The following is a 20,232-nucleotide window of genomic DNA, read 5'->3' as shown; positions in this document are numbered from 1 at the left end:
GAATTCCAGAAGTGCACTTTTATAATTATATTCTTTGCCTTTTTTATCTTTACAAGTTATGTCAGAGATAGTAATAAAAATTGAACATATATCTTTTAGTGCTTGAATGCCATAGGGCTGCAGTGTTACTCGGAACTCCTGGGACCGCCATTTACAGGGTAGTCTATACATACGAGGGTGCTCCCCTGTACTCCATGGCATAGCATTCACAGAAATTGGAATATGAGTGGTATTGCTTGAAGGTGTGCATTGACTCGGAAACACTGACAAGTGTGGATATCTTTGAGTATTTCATGTAAATCATGTGAATGTTAGTTACTTATTAGTGTTATCAGTAATACATTATTTAAACGTTTTTGAATACCCATGTGAACTTTGTGGAAAAACAAGAGAGTTTAATTCTTTGGGAAAAGACTTTTGACTTTAAAATAATTTGACTTTGGAATTAATATTTGAATGGATTATATTTTCAAACTACTCTTAATCATAAATGGTCCATTCAAGATAATTTAACCTACAATTCTCTTACTGTATTTAAGGTGTCATTTAAGTAGCAGCTTTCTTAACTAGTATTCTCTTTAAAAATAGATATATTTAGTTTATGGCCATACCACCCTGAACGCGGCCGATCTCTTCTGATCTCAGAAACATAGATATATTTAATCATTATCCAGAGTATATAAAGAATTTCTAAAACTCAACAGTAAAAACACAAACAATCCAATTCAAATATGGGCAAAGGAATTGAATAAATATTTCTCCAAAGAGGATATACAGTGGTCAATAAGCACATGAAAAGATGCTCAATATCACTAATTATTAGGGAAATGTAAATCAAAACCACAAAAACATACCACTTCACATCCATTAAGATTGTTGTTACCAAACAACCTAAAAACTAACCAGAAACCAGATAACAGATGTTGGTGTGAATGTGCAAAAATTGGAATCTTTGTGCATTGCTGGTGGGAATGTAAAGTGATGTGGCTGCTGTGGAAAACAGTGTAACTATTCCTCAAAAATTTAAACATAGAATTATTATTTGATTCAGCAATTTCACTTCTGGCCATATACACAAAATAATTGAAAGCACAACCTGAAACAGGTATTTGAACATCCACGTTCATAGCTGCATTATTTGTAATAGCCAAAAGGTCAAAACAAACCAAGTGTATGGATGGATGGATAAACAGAATGTGGTATATATGCAGTGGAGTATTATTCAGCCTTATAAAAGGAAGGAAATTCTGATACACAGTAAAATATAGATGAATCATGAGGACATTATGCTAAATGAAATAAGCTAGCCACAAAAGGACAAATACTCTGTGATTCTCCTTATTTGGGCACCCCAAATAGTCAGATTCATAGAGATATAAAGAAGGATGGTGTTTACCAGAAACTGAGGGGAGAGAAGAATAGGAAATAATTGTTTAATGGGATGGTTGCACAACAGTGTGAATATACCTAATACCACTGGACTGTATACTTAAAAATGGCTACAATGATAATTTCATATAATGTATATTTTATCACAATGAAAACCAAAAAATAGATTTATATTAAATTATTTAGTGAAATATTTTTGAAAATATGCACAATTTATCTAGTGTAGGTTTGGGTCCTCCTGTAAGTCCACATGTCTTTTTCCTTAACTTCCCCGACAATATTCCTTTTTTCTCTCTTATTTTTTCACTGAAATTGTTATATGCACACCGTTGGGATTGTACAACTTTTCTGCAGTGTGAATATGAGGGTCTGGCTCTTTATATTTCTTAGCTTTCCATAGGATTGGAATATTGTTTTATACCTTTATCACTTTCTGTGATAGCAAAAATTTAATATATTGAATAATCTTGTTTTGTCACATCTACTCAGCATTTATCAAGTAAAATGAAGATTTAGATTTGGGAGTCATCGGCACATAGGTAGTTTTTCAAGCTAAAAGAATGGATGTGATCTCCTGGGGGAAATGTAGAATATGACAAGAGAGGGGGAACAGGCAGAATTATGCTGACCACTGCATTGGGTAGGAATGAACTTGACCGCCGGTAACAAAAATCATGACAGCAATAGCTTAAACAAGTAAATGGATATACGTGAGGAAAAATAAACAAGGAGTTCTGAGGTGGACAGTATAAGGTTCAGCTAGCTACTCAAAGGGAAGGAAGGAATTAGGCTCTCTCTATCTTTTTTTAGTATGTGGCTTTTGTATTTATTGTCCTGGATATTTTGTACTAGGGGGAAGGAGGAAAGGATGAAATCTATAATCTATAGAATAGACTATAATCTATATAATCTATAGACAGCGTCCAATTCTTTATGTTGTCTCCATTCTTAAAATCTAGTCAAACATGTATATAACTACTCGGAATCAGAGATGGTAATATACCTAGAATTACTCTCCCTCTCTTCTTTTCCCCATCTCCAGTGATGTTTCTCTTCCAAATAACCTTTTTTCCCTTTTGGATTATCTCAGTCCATTAGTGGCACACCCTTTAAAGCTGAAAATGTTAGTCACCTTTGATTTTGGCTTTTTGAGAAATAGTTACAAAATTCAGTTCTGTCTCTTCTCTCAGTCTCCTTGTCACTTTTCTTTGAATTGGGCCTTCTGTTATGCATCTCACCTCTTTCTTTCCTTCTTTTCTTCAGAGAGTTATTATTTAGCGTAAAATCCAAATTTGTCTTTTTACTGATTCACGTTTTAGTTGCATTTGACTTACTATTCCTTGAATAGATCTTATTATTTTCACGTGTGTATCATTTTTAGAATGTCTTTCTTAACAAATTCCTTCTTTCTTCAGGCCCCAGCTAAATATCACCCCTTTTGCAATGCATTTCATAACATCTGTTTGTTTCTCTCCAGAAAAGCTTCTTCTTTGATCCCAAATTATTTTGAATATATCTTTATTTTTCTTATATCATATCATAATGTTATTATTTGCTATTTGCTTATATTTGTCTCCAGAATTGCCTAAAGCCTTTTAATTTCTGTCATTGTATGTTTAAAGTTTGATTTTAATACTTTACAAAAATTGTTACTAAATTTTGAGTTTCTGTCTGACAAAGCAGCACAGTCATGCAATTCAAAATATGATATTTAATTAATTTTATTTTTATTTTCCTGTAAGTAGATAAATTTAATTTTGCATTTTACAGGTGTAGCAATAGAAGGAAAAAATCAGTTGCATATATTTTTAATAGTTTATTTTTATTGTATTTTTTCTATTAGCATTTATCCCTGTTATATCCTCTTCTACCTCCAAGTAATATGTTTTAAATTAATGGAAATGGTAGAGCAAAGAGATAGGCAAATGGTTAATTACCTGAACTGTATAATTCAGTCATCTAAAAATTATCACTTCGCAGAGTAGGATCAATTTTAATTGTTAGAATTAATTTAGTTTTTGTGTACTTGAAAAAAAATTTAGTTGAATTGTTGATACTTTATGAAAATGCTTGGGACATATTTTGAAATTTATGGGGCAATTTTCTTTGAAGATTTGTGATTCTGAGTAATGCTTCTTCATGTTTAATTATTTCCTTGGCATTAGATGGTTTTAAATAGGTGATACTGGGGGGAACTTTGCAATTATTTCTTGGAATTTCTTTATCAAGCTGATACCTTTATCACAGAAAGTAAAATAACTACTTTTTGTGTCATAAATTATTACTTATTAAAGGAAGTAAAATAATATTTTCTGTCATAAATTACTGTTCATAGCAAATCTCTAACTATAGAAATGATATTAAATATACTTTTTGAGACCATGCATATATTAAAGCATTGTTTCTTAAATAAGTGAGTGGCTTGACTTTTTTATGTTCCCTGAATTATGATGTTCTAAATAATATGTAATTTGATAATAGCAGCAGTGGCTGTTTCTAAAATTATACCTCTGTATAGTACTGCCTTCTAAGAGCTGTTAAAAAAGCTTCTCTTCCTTCCTTATACTGATTCCTCTGCCTTCTCGGTTTGTGCTTTGTTAAAAGGGCAGGATATATGTGTTCTCTGTGTGTTTTGCTCTGGTTTGTAGATGCCTTTATTTTCATATTCTTTTCAATACAATTTAGCTCTGTCTGTTAACTAAATGAGTGTTGGTAATTCCACAATGGATGGCAATTTTATCATACTACTCACTGTTAAGAAAAGTTGTGTGAAATAGTATTAGTCTTTTTTTTAAAATTTTAATTGTTCAAGTACAGTTTTCTGTCTTTTACTCTCATCCCAGCCCAGCCACCTAGCCTTACCTGCCTCCCTCCCATTTCTACCCCCACCCTTGTTCTTGTCCTTGTGTCCTTTTTACTTGTTCCTGAAAACCCTTCCCCTTCTCCCCTGAAATTCCCTCCCCTCTCCCCTCTGGTTGCTGTCAGCCTATTCTTTATTAGCCTTTTAAACATGGGTGTACACTTTCAGTAATATCTAAAATTCCCTTTATTCACTGAGTTGCCAGATTAGATTTTTCTCTGGTCATGTTTAGGAAATTGATCTTGTTATGTAGAAGTGTCTGTTTGAGAAAATAGAAAGAAAATATTGTAAAAATCATGGACGGTAAGTGAGTAAACTAATTGTAATATTACCTACTGTATTTTGGTATTAACAAAAATAATGAAGAATACTGTGTGGTTAGTGGTTAGTGTAGACTTAATCTTAGCCCAGATAACCAGCAGTTTGTGTAGCAGTTTCTTAGAGTTCTCTTTTCTGTTTTTAGCTAAATGGCTTTTAGGAGACATCTTAAGGATATGTAATATTTCTAATTCTTTATAGAGGACTCTCCTGCATGAGAATTTCTGTAAGTTATGCATTGCTGAACTTGTACAAATTTATATGTGCACTGGTTCTAGTAGATAAAAGTGGACAAAGTTTTTCTGTTAAAGTTATAGTTTACAGAGAATGTGTAAATTTAGGGGATGCTGTAGTATGCATTCTTTAAATAAGTTCATTTTGTTTATATGGGGTAGGCATTAGGATAGTTGTGTGTTATGTGATGATTATAGTATTTTTAGTGATTAATTAATCACATAAGAATCACAGACAAAAAGAAACCTTACTTTTTGAATAAGCTATGACTAAATGGAGAGGAAAGATTTAATTTCCTAAAAATACAGCATCATTTTTATAATTTCCTATTTAATAATAAAAAGATAGAAAGCAAAATAACATGAAAAACCACATGTTGATTTTATATTTCATTTTTTAAAAAATTTAAATATAAAGTAGCACATTGGGGGGGAAGTTTGTAAGCTTGAAGCTTAGTGGTAAAAATGATAGAATCATTGTTTTCTTAATCATTTAGGCTCCATGGGAAAAACTGAATAATGAATAATATAATGTAATATAATGTTCACATGATATTAATTGAATATTAATTGTAATAGAGAATAACTACTTGTAACATTATTTTTTAATGTTCTTTAAAATGTAGAATAATGTCTAAATTTATAAATAGGATTATTACAGAAAAGTGTTGCTTCTTTTTTTTTTTGTTTTACAGTGGGGTGGCTCTATTCTCTTCATTTGGGATTAACTGATAAAATTTTACTACTAGATGTGGGTGCAGTGGTATTTTAATGGAATAACTGGTACCAACTCTAGAACTCAGTTTACATGTTTATATCAGAGCTTACTGTTTAACTAGGACAACAATTCTCAAATTTTTGGTTTTGGGGTCCTTTATACTCAACATTTTTTGAGAATTTCAGAGAACTTTTTTTGTTGTAGGTTATAGCTGTTGATAGTTACCATTTGAGAAATTAAAATAGAAACATAGAAATATTGCTACATTTATTTAAAGGTAACAATAATAATATTTTAAAATCACATCTCACTATATATTCCAAATCAAAAAAAATGTGAGAAAAGTGGCATTGTTTTACATATTGTAATCATCTTTTTCGTGTCTGTCTTAGTAGAAAACAACTAGATTCTCATATCTTTTTTTTGTATCTGGTCCATTACGGAATTACATCATGTAGCCTCTGGAAAACTTGACTATTCATTGTGCGAGAACAGAGTAAAAAACATCTTGGTGTTATTATAAAAATAATTTGATGTCACTGACCTCCCAAAAGGGCCTCATGGACTGTCTCTGTCCCCAAGTATCTCTAAACCATATGTTGAGAACTGCTGAGCTAGGAGTATAAGCATTTGTGCTAAAGGTTAAGAATGCCTTAAAGTAAAACTGCCTTGGGAAAGAACATAGTCTATGTGATACTTCTGTACTTTGTATTTGTAATCAAAATTTAGGTTTTCTTAACTGTATCTTGGGAAATTGAAATTTAAATTTCCGAAGAGGGGTAGTAATTCCTTTGTTTTAGTATCTCCTATATGAATACTACTTAACATGAAAATGGAAAGAAACGTGAGATTATTTTTTTAAAGATATGCTTAACTCTTGCCTACATATAAGGAACTGAGGTATTTCAATACCTGGCACAAAGTACTAAGAACTCTTTAAGAATGTTAGACCTCCTAATGTTGTTTTGTGACTTAAATTAATTAATGTTGTTTGGTCACTTAAATGGAATGTTGAAATATAAAGTGAAATGTTTAGTAAAATTAATTTGGGTAGGATAAGTGTAAGATTGTATTTTCCAGTAATATGTGAATTTTATATTCTGGCCCATCCTTAAGCTTTGCTTGGGAGGCAAATATACTTGTCCTGAAAATTAGGTCAGTGTGGCTTAGATGGTTGGAACGTCAGCCTGTGGGGTGAAAGAGTGTGGGTTTGCTTCCCGGTGGGTTGATCCCAGGCACACGTCTGGGTTGTGGTTTCAGTCCCTGGTTGGGGCATGTACAAGAGGCAACCAGTTGATGTTTCTTTCTCATATTGGTTTCTCTCCTTCCCCCTTTCTCCAAAAATCAATAAGTATGTCCTCAGGTGAGAATTAAAAAAGAAAAAAAGAAAGAATATTAGGGATGCCAGTAAGCATCCCTGAGAAATACTGATGTTGAAAATTATAAGAGCTTTGATGGATCATAATGAGTGACTTTTTATAGTGGTTTGAAAAATAATTTCAGAACAATAGGAATTGGGTACAGTAAAAGTTTATAGTTGGAAATTCACTGGATATAAAAACAAATACAAAAGCTTACTTTTGCCCATGAGTTTGATTACATCCATGCAGTTCAGTAGCCAGATACTTTGATCTGCAGATGCAGCTAGTAATTTAACACCTTCATTACTCTTCCTCCTAAGCCTTATGAGGCTTTTTCTTCTCTATTACCCACCCCCACACTTCTCCCATTTCCAAAAATACTCTTTCTTGTGTTCTTTACTACCATATTTATATTGCTGTGGTTGTTTTGTTTTGTTTTGTTTCTGCTTAGCATGTTCCCTAGCCCCTGTTTGTTAGTTGCAAACTTTCCTTACTTTTAACAATTTAATTTGTTTGCTCAGTCTTAGAAAACTACCCAAACTTGTCCTTGGATATGAAATCCTAGTTTGGTCTTTACAGGATTGACTTTACATTCTTGATTTAAAAAAAATTACAACTCATGATTCTTTATCTCAATTACATAAAAGTTGTGTTGGAATACATTATTAATAGTTATGTAGGAAGTTTCTTTATTCATGGACTCACAAAATAGTATGTATCCCAAGGTTTTATTCAGAGATAGGTCATCTTTTTTTTCACCAAAGGTTTGTACTGAGTAATATTTTAATTAGTAATAATTAAATGAGTAATAATTTTAAGGCAAAATTATGTTGCATGATAAAGCTGAAGTATTTTTATTCACACTGGAGACTAAATGTCTGTTTAATTTACTGATTGAAATGTAATGCTGCTTATGAAATTTAACCATCTTGGAGAACGTAAAGATACATAACTTTGGGACTTTGAAACTGTTAAAGGAAGGACATTTTGGAGAAAATTGAAGTAGTTCTTTTTTGTCTCTTTACTGACTTTTTTCATGGTGTTATATTAGAAACCCAAAGGTATAGTATGTATATGCTTGATGAATATACATGGTAGGTACATGATCTCCTCCCAACAATGAGTTGGAGCGAACATGAAATATAACAGTAGATTTACCTTACATACCTTTCCTTGGCTATGAGAAATTCTGCGTGAATAATTTGGGTCATGCTTAATAGATATAGTTTGAAAAAAAGGAGACAGCTGAAGGTTGGATAAAAAGAAAAGTTTGATAACTTGGATGGCAGAACTAGGGTAGAATTTTTTGAAATGTAACCTGAGAAGAGCGCAAACCAAGTGAGGCATACTAAATCTGAGTCTTAAAATGCATCTCTTCATTCCTTCTGTTAGGGAGGTGTGGTGAGAGGGAGAAGAAGCCAAACTTACATTATAGAGTCTGAATAGTATACTTTGCTTTGTCTCTAGGAACTCCAAAATGAAGTTAATAGGTAAGAGTAGAGGTAAGGCTATATAACTTTGAAGATTAGAGAAATTAGTGTTTGAGAAATACTAACTCAGTTACTGTTAATATATGGATTAAATAAATGTGGTTTAAATTTAAATCTTTTTCTAATTCAAGTTTTTCTTTGTGGTCCCAGAAGACTTTTAAAAATGTGCATTTAATTCCTTATTGCAAAAATAGCATGTGTTTTTTTCATAAAAAATTGGAAAAGTTTAAAAAATATAAAAGAGTAGGTAGGAATCACCTGTGCTTCCAAAATGGATATAACATAATTTGTCTAATTAGTTCAAGATTAATGGGTGTTTAGGTGGTTCCCTATTGCTTTTTACTGTTATAAGTAGTATAGCTTTAACATCACTGTATGCACAGTTTTGCTTCCTTTGAAAAGAATAGGGCAATTTTCCTCTAAAAATGTACCAGTTCATATTTTCACCAACAAGGTTTTAACTCACAATTTTGTAAACCTCGGTTAATAAGTTAACTTTTAAATTGTGAATATTTTTTGATACTGTACCAATACTTGACAAGTGGTTGTTTCTTAAAGGTCAGTTGCAATATAGATTTAGGAGCTATAGGAAAAAAAACAAAAAACTTTTCCTGGTCTCTCTTACAAATAAAATATCATACTTCGATAGATCAGTTTTCTGTGCATGGTTTTGTAAATATATGCATTGGTGACTGGAATATAGTGGCTTCAAAGTTAGGCAGATTATTCAAATGCAGATACTGACACATTTCATACCTAAAATTAGATTGTGATAGCTAACATCATCCCAATTTCCTCAGAAAAGGTGTGCTTGTTTAAGTAGTGGGAAGCTGTCAAGTCCATCCTGGCAGATATAAATTTTGCAGAATTCTAATATTTACTTGAAAGTGTGAATTTTATTGTTAGTAACAAATAGGAAAAACAAATAGTTTTTCTTAAATTAACAGACTATTCACTTTTGAGAATGCCATTCATTCATTCATTCATTCATTTTGCTGTATTGAATTGTCGAATAGAAGAAGTGAAAGTGGATATCCTTTTCTTGCTCCTAGTCATAAATGGAAAGCATTCACTTTTTTTTACCTTCAGGTTTGATGTTAGCTGTGAGTTTTTCTTAGATGCCCTTTACCAAGATGAGGAAGTTACCTTCTGTTCCAAATTTGCTGAGAGCTATGATAGATGCTTCTCAGTATCTATCAAGATGATCTTACATTTTTAAACATTTATCCTGTTATTATGGTGAAGTACAGTTGGTGGATTTCTGAGTGGTAACCTAAATCATTCTTGATCTTGGCATCTTGTTTACATTTAATCTGTAATGTCCAATCTAGGCCTCAATAGATATAGTAGAAGTTCAAAAAGCATTCATTAAATTAATTAAGACACTGAAATTTCTTAAGTGGTTTTCTGTTTTTTAAAACCTTTGAAAAAGATCAGTTATTTAATAAACCAAAATATATTGCTACCTTATTCAGTGATCATTTCACAATAACTTCAACTATTAGAAATATAGCCCTGGCTGGCATAGCTCAGTGGATTGAGCACAGGCCTGCGAATCAGAGGATCGTGATTCGATTCCCAGTCAGGGCACATGCCTGGGTTGCAGGCCAGTTTCCTGCAGGCAAACTCCCAGTAGGGGACGCACGAAAGGCAACCATACATTGATGTTTCTCTCCCTCTCTCCTTCCCCTCTAAAGATAAATAAATAAATAAAATATTTAAAAAATTAAAAAAAAAGAAATATAGATGGTGACCCAGAAGGAAGTAGGAAAGCTCTTTGACAATCCTTTCATTGAAACACTTTAGAACCTGTTTATTTTACATTCTCTAAATAGATCTAACAAGCTTGATGATCTGGTTTCCTTGTACCTAGATCAGAAGCAACAGACTGAAGAGTGGAAATCAGTTATTAGAGATTGCCAAATTAAGAGCCTAAAATTAAAAACTCCATGGTAGAGAGGGGGAAAAGTCTTTGTAGAAATGATTAGAAAAGCTTAGTAGCTGAGGACTATTGATAAGTTTTAATTGCTGCTCTAGGCTCTTAATGTATATAGCTTAGTAAAAGCAGTATTTCAAAGTTGAAGTAAACTTGAGTGTCTCTCATCTCTTGGTATACATGTGAGGAGTAGATCTGACACATGTATGATAAGAGTAGCTCTTGGTAAAAGCAGCTCACACTAAGATAGTGATTCCCAGTGGCAAGAGGAAATGTGTGTGTGTATGTGTGTATGTGAGAGAGAGAGAGAGAAAGAGCGAGAGAGATGGGGTGCTAACACATGTACACATGAAGGTATATGACAATCTCTTTTTCTGGGGAGGAGACCATGTATGCAATTTGAACTTGTCCTTGTCCCTTCCCTGTGTTGTGATTATGTTATCTTACCTCCTTCAGACACTCTATGGCCTTGTGAAAACTGGTCTTACCCAGACTAGTGATAGATGGTATAGATAAGCCAATGGAAGCCTAGTTGAGAGGCTGAATGGTTAATATTAGGCCAAACTAAGAACCTAGTTGTACTTGCTTCTAGGTTAATATTTTCTGTCCTCCCCCTGCAATAAATAATATTCAAAATGATAACAAGAATAAACTTGTTTCCCAAACTTTTTATTTAAAAAAGAATGGGAAGGTTTTATTTGAAACAATTGTTTCCCTTATAAAAATGAACAGACCACTTGTAACTAAATTAGAGATTTAAGATGGAAATTAATTTCCTCCTGAATAAATAGATAAATGCAATGTTAAAATAAATTGATCACTTATGTTTGTTTACTGGGAGTCTTTTACTTCTGAAAATAAAATACAGATGATTTCTGTTCATTTAGACTTTATACTTGGAGTTTGATTGTTTCGTATTGTTGAATAACAAATTATTTAGTAACTAGTGGCATAGAACAGGAGACTTCATTATCTCCCAGTTTCTATGGGTCAGGAGTCCAGATATAGCAGGATCCTCTGTTGAGGGTCTTGCCAGGCTGAAATCAAGGTGTAAGCCCAGACTGCGGTCTTAGCTGAGGCTCAGTTCTCTTCCAAGCCCACTGGTTATTCCTAGAATTCAGTTTTTCATGGCTATGGGACCAAGTTCTTCAGTTCCTATAGTCTGCCCACCATTCCCTGGCATGTGACTTTCTCCACAACATGGTGGTTTGCTCATTTAAAGCTAACAGGAACGCTCTGCTGCTCTGAATCTGATCTCTGACTTCTAGCCCCTGTTTTTAAAGGCCTTACCTGATGAGGTCAGGCCCACCAGAATACTCTGTTTTGATTAATGTCCACTGATAGAGGTATTCTATCACCTTTGCCATATAACATAACCCAAATCACAAGTAAAATATGGGGATTTTGCCCATGCTTAGCAGGAGGAGATTATATGGGATGTATACACCAGAGGATGGGAATCTTGGAAGCCAATTACAGCATGCTGTCTACCATAGGGTTACTAAAGAGAATAGTGGCTCTTTTGTCAAGTAAAAATCAAATCTTTCCTATGTGCCAAGCATTTCTCTAAGTCGTGGTAATATAAGGCTAAAATGTCCAGTTCCTGTCCGTGTTGAGAAACCAACAATGAAGCACTGTTTGTAATACAGTTCAGTCACGTAGCTGCAGTAGAGGTGTAACCAGCCTACCCTGTTCAGTAGGAGAAGGCCAGGTCTGCGAAAGTTTATTGTATGTATGGAAAATGTAAAACTACTACTGCAGTTCTTGAAACTAAAAAACTTTAAAAAATTGTTTATTGAATTTCTAGGAAATGAAGTTTGATGTTGAAGATGAGGAAATTATTAAAAACCTTATTTCTCTTTTCCCTCAGATGGTATACCTCAAGTTTACTATTTTGGCCCTTGTGGTAAATACAACGCTATGGTGCTGGAACTGCTGGGACCGAGTTTGGAAGATTTGTTCGATTTGTGTGACCGAACATTTTCTCTTAAAACAGTTCTCATGATAGCTATCCAACTGGTAAGTAAAGCAGGCTGGTTTGAAATTGTTTCAACAGTTGTGTGGCTCTTTGGTCATGTATTTATATTAAAAATTTCAAGTTCTGTTACATTATCTTGCAGAGCATTCAATCTAAAAATGTTTCTGCTTTAAATATTATTGCCTTTTTAGGATGCATACAACTTAACTGAATCAGGTGTGTTTTATTTATATGAAAGAATTAATATCATATTGCTTTCGTTTCAGAATGCTAACACAGTTTGAGGGTTAACTTGTTTCTAGTACTTTTCATTTAGAAGATGAGTACTTGAGAAAGGAACTTTCAGTCAGACACATGGATTCTGAATCTTGGCAGTAAATCCTAATAGCTGGGAAAAAGAGGAAACAGACTAATGAGAGAGACTTATAAATTATTTAAATTTCAGGGAGTCTGGGGGGAAGCAAGGTAGAGGATGATTTTAAGGCAGTTTTGAAATAAATGCCAATAGAAGTATGCTACAGAAGCCTTAGAATCGCTTTTATCCATTGACTTATTAATCCCAGTTCTAAAAATTTATCTTGTTGGAAGTATTCAGATATAGTTACAGCTTTCTGTGCACAAATATTGGTTATAAAGTGGAAAACAACTCAGATGTCCAGAATTAACAGATTAGTTGAGTAAATAGTTAATAGTAATAAAATAGTAAAACTTAAAGTAAAGCATATTTTTAATACAAAGTATGTAATAAAAGAAAGTTTCATGATCTGGAAAATGCTCATAATATATCATTAATTAGAAGTATAGGTCATAGAATATTGTATATGATCCAAACCTTGTTAAAAAGGTAAAATGGCCTGAGTGGCTATCTGTGTCCACTGCATTGTCAACTACGATTATCACTAAATGGTGCAATTTTAATTTTCTTGTTTGTAATGTTCTATTTTGTGACAGTTTATATAGTGAACATTATTGGAGAATATATAAAATAATAAAAATGTACTGCATCATTAGAGTTACATTTGAAAATTTTCTAATTTCAAGATATTTTAAAATGTTTCATACTTAAGGGAAAAAGGAAAGAAAAGTTACAAAAAGAAAAAAGATAGACTAAAGGGTGCTCTGTTAATTGTTTTTATTTAACAGTTTAGATTCTTTAAATTTTTAAAATATAAAAGTAAAAGTTGCTTGAGTATAGAAGTGATGAGGAAGAATAAATTGCAACTTTGTGAATATGTCTGTTTATACTTTTGAATTCAAGATTTAGTATTGATAAAGCTTTTTGACTTTATAATGTAGCATCCTCTGAAAGTATTGATTGGATCAGGCTTACTGATATGAAAGGAATTCATAAAATTCAAACACAAGTCATTTATTTATAAGTGACCTTAATAGTAAAAGCAGGTATTTTTAATCATAATCAGACATATATTTGAGAAACTGTTTGCTGATGTTATGTTACTTTTAAAGTGTTGAAACAATTTGTTTTTTTCTTTGTTATTTTTATTGTCATAGTTATGTTTCATCTATCATGCTTTTTATGCTAGTCAAAGCCTCAAGTCCAGTTTATCTTCTCTTTTTTTTGAATCAAGATTTCTCGCATGGAATATGTTCATTCAAAGAACTTGATATACAGAGATGTAAAACCTGAGAACTTCTTAATAGGACGACCAGGAAATAAAACCCAGCAAGTTATTCATATTATAGATTTTGGTTTGGCAAAGGAATATATTGATCCAGAGACAAAGAAACACATACCATACAGAGAACACAAGAGCCTTACGGGAACAGCTAGATATATGAGCATAAATACACATTTAGGAAAAGGTATGTGTACCATTTTTTTTAATTCAGTAACTATTCTAACAGTGTGAGTTTTTATTATTGTTATGGTTTAGTTTTTGTAGGTTTAATTACTTTTATTACAGTTAATATTTACCACATCTAGCTAGAATTTACTTTATTTAATAAAACATTTTAAAAATAAGTTGCTCTAGAGTACATGAATGACAGATATCTTTGCATTCACTATATTTTTTTTAATATAACTTGAAATGTTCAACTTTGATATAGTTAGAGTAATTGATTTGATTACTTCTGTTAAAGGATATGAAATAATACTTACTTCTAATTGAATTTAGTGTGTGTATAGGTTTTTGACTGAGACTGGAGGTTTAGATACAATTAGCCAGAGAGATAGCAAACTGCCTAATGCATCTAATGCTAAGAGTACATACCGTAATGGTACTGCTTACTATGTACTAGCTATATGCCTTTGGTTCCCATTTTGTAAAAAGGATAAAACAGTACCAACCTCACGGGGTTTCTTAACAGCTTTTTTTTCTTGGTCCAGGACCAAACATTTTACTTATTTGTCATATGTCTTTAGTTTCTTTTTTTCCGGAACATTTTCTCACCCTTCTTTATGGTTCCTGACTTTAATATTTTTGTGGAGTACAGACTGTTTTGTAGAATGACCTCAGTATATGTCTGTCTTATATTTTTTCATGATTATCTTTACATATGCATTTTTTAGCACAAATATCATAAAAGTGATGTGTTTTTTAGAGCATCAAGTAAGGAGGTACATGATGTCACTTGGTTCCAAGTAGCTTTGATGATTTGTTTGGGGTAGTGTCTGCTAAGTTTCTCCACTTAAAATTTCTAATTTTCCCTTTGTAATTAAAAAGTAGTTTGTAAATAGATTTTGAGATCATATAAATATGTTGTTCCACATCAAATTTTTACCCAACAGATTTAGCATCAATTTAGCATTGATAATTTTCTAATTCTATCCATTATGTAATTATTTGGTGTTCTAATGTAAAAAGCTTTCCCTTCTTACATTTACTAACTTATATCAGTATGTACTCATGGATTCTTATCTTACTGAATATAAGTATTAAGCTATATAATATGAAAAATAGAGGCATTTACTGAAGATGCAAGATAAAAGAAACATGGTACATAGGACATTGATGCCTTGGTCCCCTTCTGTCTTCTTGGAACCTCACACAGTTCTCTCAGTTCCCATCAGTTACCCCATTGTATTTTCCTAAATCTCACTGATGGTCTGAAATACCTTCTCTTTCAAAGGTGATTTACGTTTTGGAAAGAGCCAGAAATCACAGTGTGCCAGTTATGGGTTGTAGGGGGTGCTGAGTCACCTGGGTGATTTGGTGTTTCACCAAAAAGCTGTGCATGAGATGTGATGTACGAGCAGGTGTGTTGTTGTGATAAAGCTGCCAATCACTACTTGCCTGTAGCTGTGACCTTCTGATCATCTGAATAGTTTCCTTGGAGGAATGTTCAAGCTTAATGCAAAATTTAATGCAAATTTGTTGCTCTAAATTTGATGCAAATTTCTTTTTTTGTCATTTTAAATATTTTATTTTTTTAAAATGTATTTTATTGATTATACCATTACAGTTGCTCTATTCTCCCCTTCATTTCCCTTCACCCTGCACATCCCCCCACCATTCCCCCCTTTAGTTTATGACCACATGTCTCAAGTTCTTTAGATTCTATATTTCTCCTACTATTCTTGCCCTCCCCCCTGTCTATTTTCTACCTACTGTTCTATGCTATTTTCTGTACCTTTTCCCCCCTTCCCCTCCTCTCACTCCCCTGTTGCTAACTGTCCATGTGATCTTCATTTCTATGGTTCCGCTCCTGATCTAGCTGTCCTCTTGGTTTGCTTTTGTTTTAGGTATGGTTGTTAATAACTGTGAGTTTGCTGTCCTTTCACTGTTCATATTTTTCATCTTCTTTTTCTTATGTAAGTCCTTTTAACATTTCATATAATAAGGGCTTGGTGATGATGAACTCCTTGAAATTGATCTTATGTGAGAAGCACTTTATCTGTCCTTCTATTCTAAATGAAAGCTTTGCTGGATAAAGCAATCTTGGCTGTAGGTCTTTGGATTTCATGACTTGGAATACTTCTTTCCAGTCCCTTCTTGCCTATAAGGTCTCTTTTGAGAAATCCGCTGCCAGTCTGATAGGAACTCCATATACAGCGTCACAACCCAGCGGCTGAGTTGCCCCACCCTGGTGAACACCTAGGGCTCCACTCCTCATACGTAACAGGCACAAAACAGTCTAAAATATGGCTCAAGAAGAACTCAAAGCCCCAGAGCCAATAACTCTAAGCAAAAAAGAAATAGTGAACCTCTCAGACGCACAGTTCAAGACACTGGTGATCAGGATGCTCACAGAACTGGTTGATTATAGTCACAAATTAGAGGAACATATGAAGGCTAAACTAATTGAAATGAAGGGAAATGCACAGGAAACCAATAGTGATGGAAAGGAAACTGGGACTCAAATCAAGGGAGTGGACCAGAAGGAAGAATGAAACATCCAACCAGAAAAGAATGAAGAAACAAAAATTCAAAAAAAATGAGAAGAAGCTTAGGAACCTCCAGGACATCTTGAAACGTTCCAACATCCGGATTATAGGGATACCAGAAGGGGAAGAGGAACAGCCACGAGTGGAAAACGTATTTGAACAAATAATAAAGGAGAAATTCCCCAGTCTGGCAAAGGAAATAGACTTCCAGGAAATCCAGGAAGCTCAAAGAGTCCCAAAGAAGTTGGACCCAAGAAGGAACACACCAAAGCACATCATAATTACATTAGCCAAGATGAAAATGAAGGAGAGAATCCTAGAAGCAGCAAGAGATAAGGGGACAGTCACCTACAAAGGAGTTCCTTTCAGACTGTCAATGGATTTCTCAAATGATGTAAATTTCTTGCTCAGTCATTTTGAATGTGGTGACCACTTAATATACATGCTCATTCAACAGGATTTACTCCCCCCTCCCACTGACTAGTACAATGAAGCCATCATGGTTCACACATTTTCATTCCAGTCCACTCTCCTTGGCTGCCGGGTTACATTGATGTCACTCAAACTAGTCTCTTTGTGTTGACAATGGCTGGATTTTTTCTGGACAGACTTCTTATTTCCTGCTTTTGCTGCAGAAGGGGCCTAGAAGCAATAACGTTATAGTAGGAATAAGCATACCTAGTGTCCAAATCTTGGTTTTTATGTACCATTATCCAATAAGAGAACCGGGGCTTATTGGAGAAATGTTTGTTTTGGGGCTAGAGCAGAAAAAATACAAGATGAATGTGAAACGACTTGTTGCACCAGAAAGTAAAGCAGTTCTCATGAACTGAATCATCAGAAAATGCTAAATTACAGAGGACCCAACTTGATGGAGCAACCAGCGGCCAAATCTGGCACAATTTGAGCATCAAATTAAATAATGATAGCAATGCACTATAATATATTCAATAAGATAGTCCTGGCTGGGGAGCTAAGTTGGTTAAAGTGTCATCCTGGTATGACAAGGTTGCAGGTTTGATCCTTGCTCAGGGCATGTACAAGAATTAACATTCTTAATAAGTGTAAAAACAAATCTCTCAATTTCTCTATCTATCTTTCTCCCTCCCTGTCTTCCGTGCGTGCTCTCTCTCTAAAATCAATAAATAAAATGCTTTTACAATCTAGCAATTGTTAATATAATGAGAACGATTTCCGAGAACACTATATTAGTCAGTGGGGGCAGTAGATGCTGTGGAGTGGGCATGTGTACTGTGTGGCCACCACATTTAAAATGACGGAGCGAGTAGAGCAACAAATTTGCATCAAATTTTGCATTAAGCTTGAACATCCCTCCACGGAAACTATTCGGATGATTCAGAGAGCCTTATCATGACAGCACGCCCATTCATGCATTGCATCTTGTGCAGAGCTTTTTTGGCAAAACATTAAATCACCCAGATAACTCAGCCCTCCTGGAGCCCAGAAATGGCACCCCTGTGACTTAGGCTTCTCTCCAAACTAAAATTACCTTTGAAAGGGAAGAGGTTTCAGACTGTCAATGAAATTTAGGAAAATATGGGGCAGCTGATGATGATTGGGAGAACTTTGTGAGGTCCTGAGGTGCCTATTTTGAGGGTCACTGAGGTGTCATTGTCCTGTGTGCAATGTTTCTTGTATCTCCTATCTTCCTCAGTAAATGTACCTATTTTCCATAGTACATGGCTAGATACCTTCTGGAAAGACCTCGTATGTGTATGTGAATTTACACATACATACTTATTTGTATATGCACATATAGCCACAAATATACCTATACATGTGTATGCATATATTAATATCTATCTATTATAAACCGTGTTTTTTTACTGATAGTTCTAATTTTAGTCTAACACCACAAAGTAGTATCTCCTCCTTTCCATATTTGTAATTTCCTTCCCTTTTTTGTATTTATATCTTTCTTTGTTTACAGTGAGAAATCTGGCTGCCGCCACACTATTCACTCATTTTTAGAAGCCTAGGTTGCTAAGAATGTAGTATTCTTAGAATCTTTCAGAGTTAGTAACTGATAACACTTAGTAAAGCAAGCTTACTAGATTTGCAATATTTGTAATTCTTATTTTAATTGAGTTCTTTTTAAATTGAAGTAAAATTTATGTTGAATAAAATGTATCACATTTGCATGTACAATTTGTGGGAATTGACAGATTTACATATATGTGTAACTCACAGCCCTCTCAAGATTTAGAATGTGGTTCCCATCCTTCAGATTTCCTTCTTGTTTTTCAGTCAGTCCCCTACTTTTCCAGAAGTGACTACTGATCTAATTTCTGATTTCTATCACCATAGATTAGTTTTGCCGTTTCTGTTACTTCACACAAATGAAATCATCTGACTTCTTTTGCTTACTATGTATGTGATTCATTTATGTTATTTCAGTATTGGGACTTTGTTCCTTTTTAGAGCTGTGAGTATTCCATTGCATAAATACTTTGCAAATTATTTATATATTCTAATGTTGATGAGCATTTTGACTATTAACAGGGTGGTTTTTCTTTGGTATTATGAATAAGACTTCCATGGCTTTCTTGGAAATCTTTCAGTGGGCATATGTTTTCAGTTCTTTTGGGTCAGTACCTAAGGTTGGAATTGTCGGGTCATATGGTAGGTATTGTTTAACTTATAGGAAGCTGCCAGTCACTCCCTAAAGCATTTTAACCATTTTCTATTTTCATCAGCAATGAATGAGAGTTTTGTTTCACATTCTTGACAAAATTTGCTGTTGTCTTTTTTATTTTAGCCATTCTAATAGATACATAGAGGTATTCTATTACTCTGTGGCTAATGATTTTGAGTACTATTTTATGAACTTAAATTGCTCATTTGTGCAGCTTCATTTTATTATTGATTTATAGGATTTTTTAATATATTCTGGATACAAGTCCTTTGCCAAATATATGCTATGTGATTATTTTATTGTAGTCTGTGGCTTGCCTAGTGATTTTCATAATGATGCCAATTGATGAGCAAAAGTTGTAAATATTTATGTCTAATTTATCATTTTTTATTTTATGATTATTACTTTTTGAATCCTAAGAAATCCCCCCTCTGATGTGATGAAGACATTTTTTGTTTTGCTACCTAGAATTAATTTTTCATATGCAGTGAGCTAGGGGATGAGGTTCTTTCTGTGATATTCATTCTTTCTTACTGAATTACTTTTGTGGCTTTCTAAAAACATTTGGTTCTTAGTGTGTTTACAATAGTTTATTATATCATAAGCATGATCACTTTTCATATCAGAGGAAGTTGGACTTAAGTTTTTGCTTTTAGATTTTATCTTTGACATCTCATTTATAAGGGAGAAGAGACAGGAACATAAACCAGTAATTATTTATCCATAATCACTACTCAAATTTACCTTACAATGTATGATCATAATTTGTACAGGTCCTTAGAGGTCATCATCTAATCTAACCACCAACTCCTGGTCTTTGTTTCAAGTCTGACTGTTTATAAGCTATATACTACATGTCACTGGTTTTGATTGTCTTTCAGAACTAAGTAGCACTTGGCATCTTCCCTGACAGCTTGCTTGATAGTGTTTTTCATGGTATTTTTC

At 33.6% G+C, this 20,232-nt stretch overlaps 1 protein-coding gene across 8 annotated transcripts in view; it reads left to right on the top strand.

Moving 5' to 3' along the window:
- The window catches only part of CSNK1G3 (casein kinase 1 gamma 3), a 105,699-nt gene that overhangs the window by 49,520 nt on the left and 35,947 nt on the right, over positions 1–20,232 (top strand). For all 8 annotated transcript variants that reach the window (XM_037028694.1, XM_037028703.1, XM_037028684.1 and 5 more), the window contains exons 5-6: positions 12,176–12,324; positions 13,873–14,107. In XM_037028694.1, the coding sequence (XP_036884589.1) occupies positions 12,176–12,324; positions 13,873–14,107 (384 nt within the window). The remainder of the gene's footprint in view (positions 1–12,175; positions 12,325–13,872; positions 14,108–20,232) is intronic.

Source organism: Sturnira hondurensis, unplaced genomic scaffold (assembly GCF_014824575.4).
Source record: "Sturnira hondurensis isolate 20B ecotype Veracruz unplaced genomic scaffold, ASM1482457v3 Scaffold0001509, whole genome shotgun sequence".
NCBI lineage: Eukaryota > Metazoa > Chordata > Mammalia > Chiroptera > Phyllostomidae > Sturnira > Sturnira hondurensis.
The sequence above is the reverse complement of the archived record's forward strand: the minus strand, read 5'-3'. Positions and strand labels throughout refer to the sequence as shown.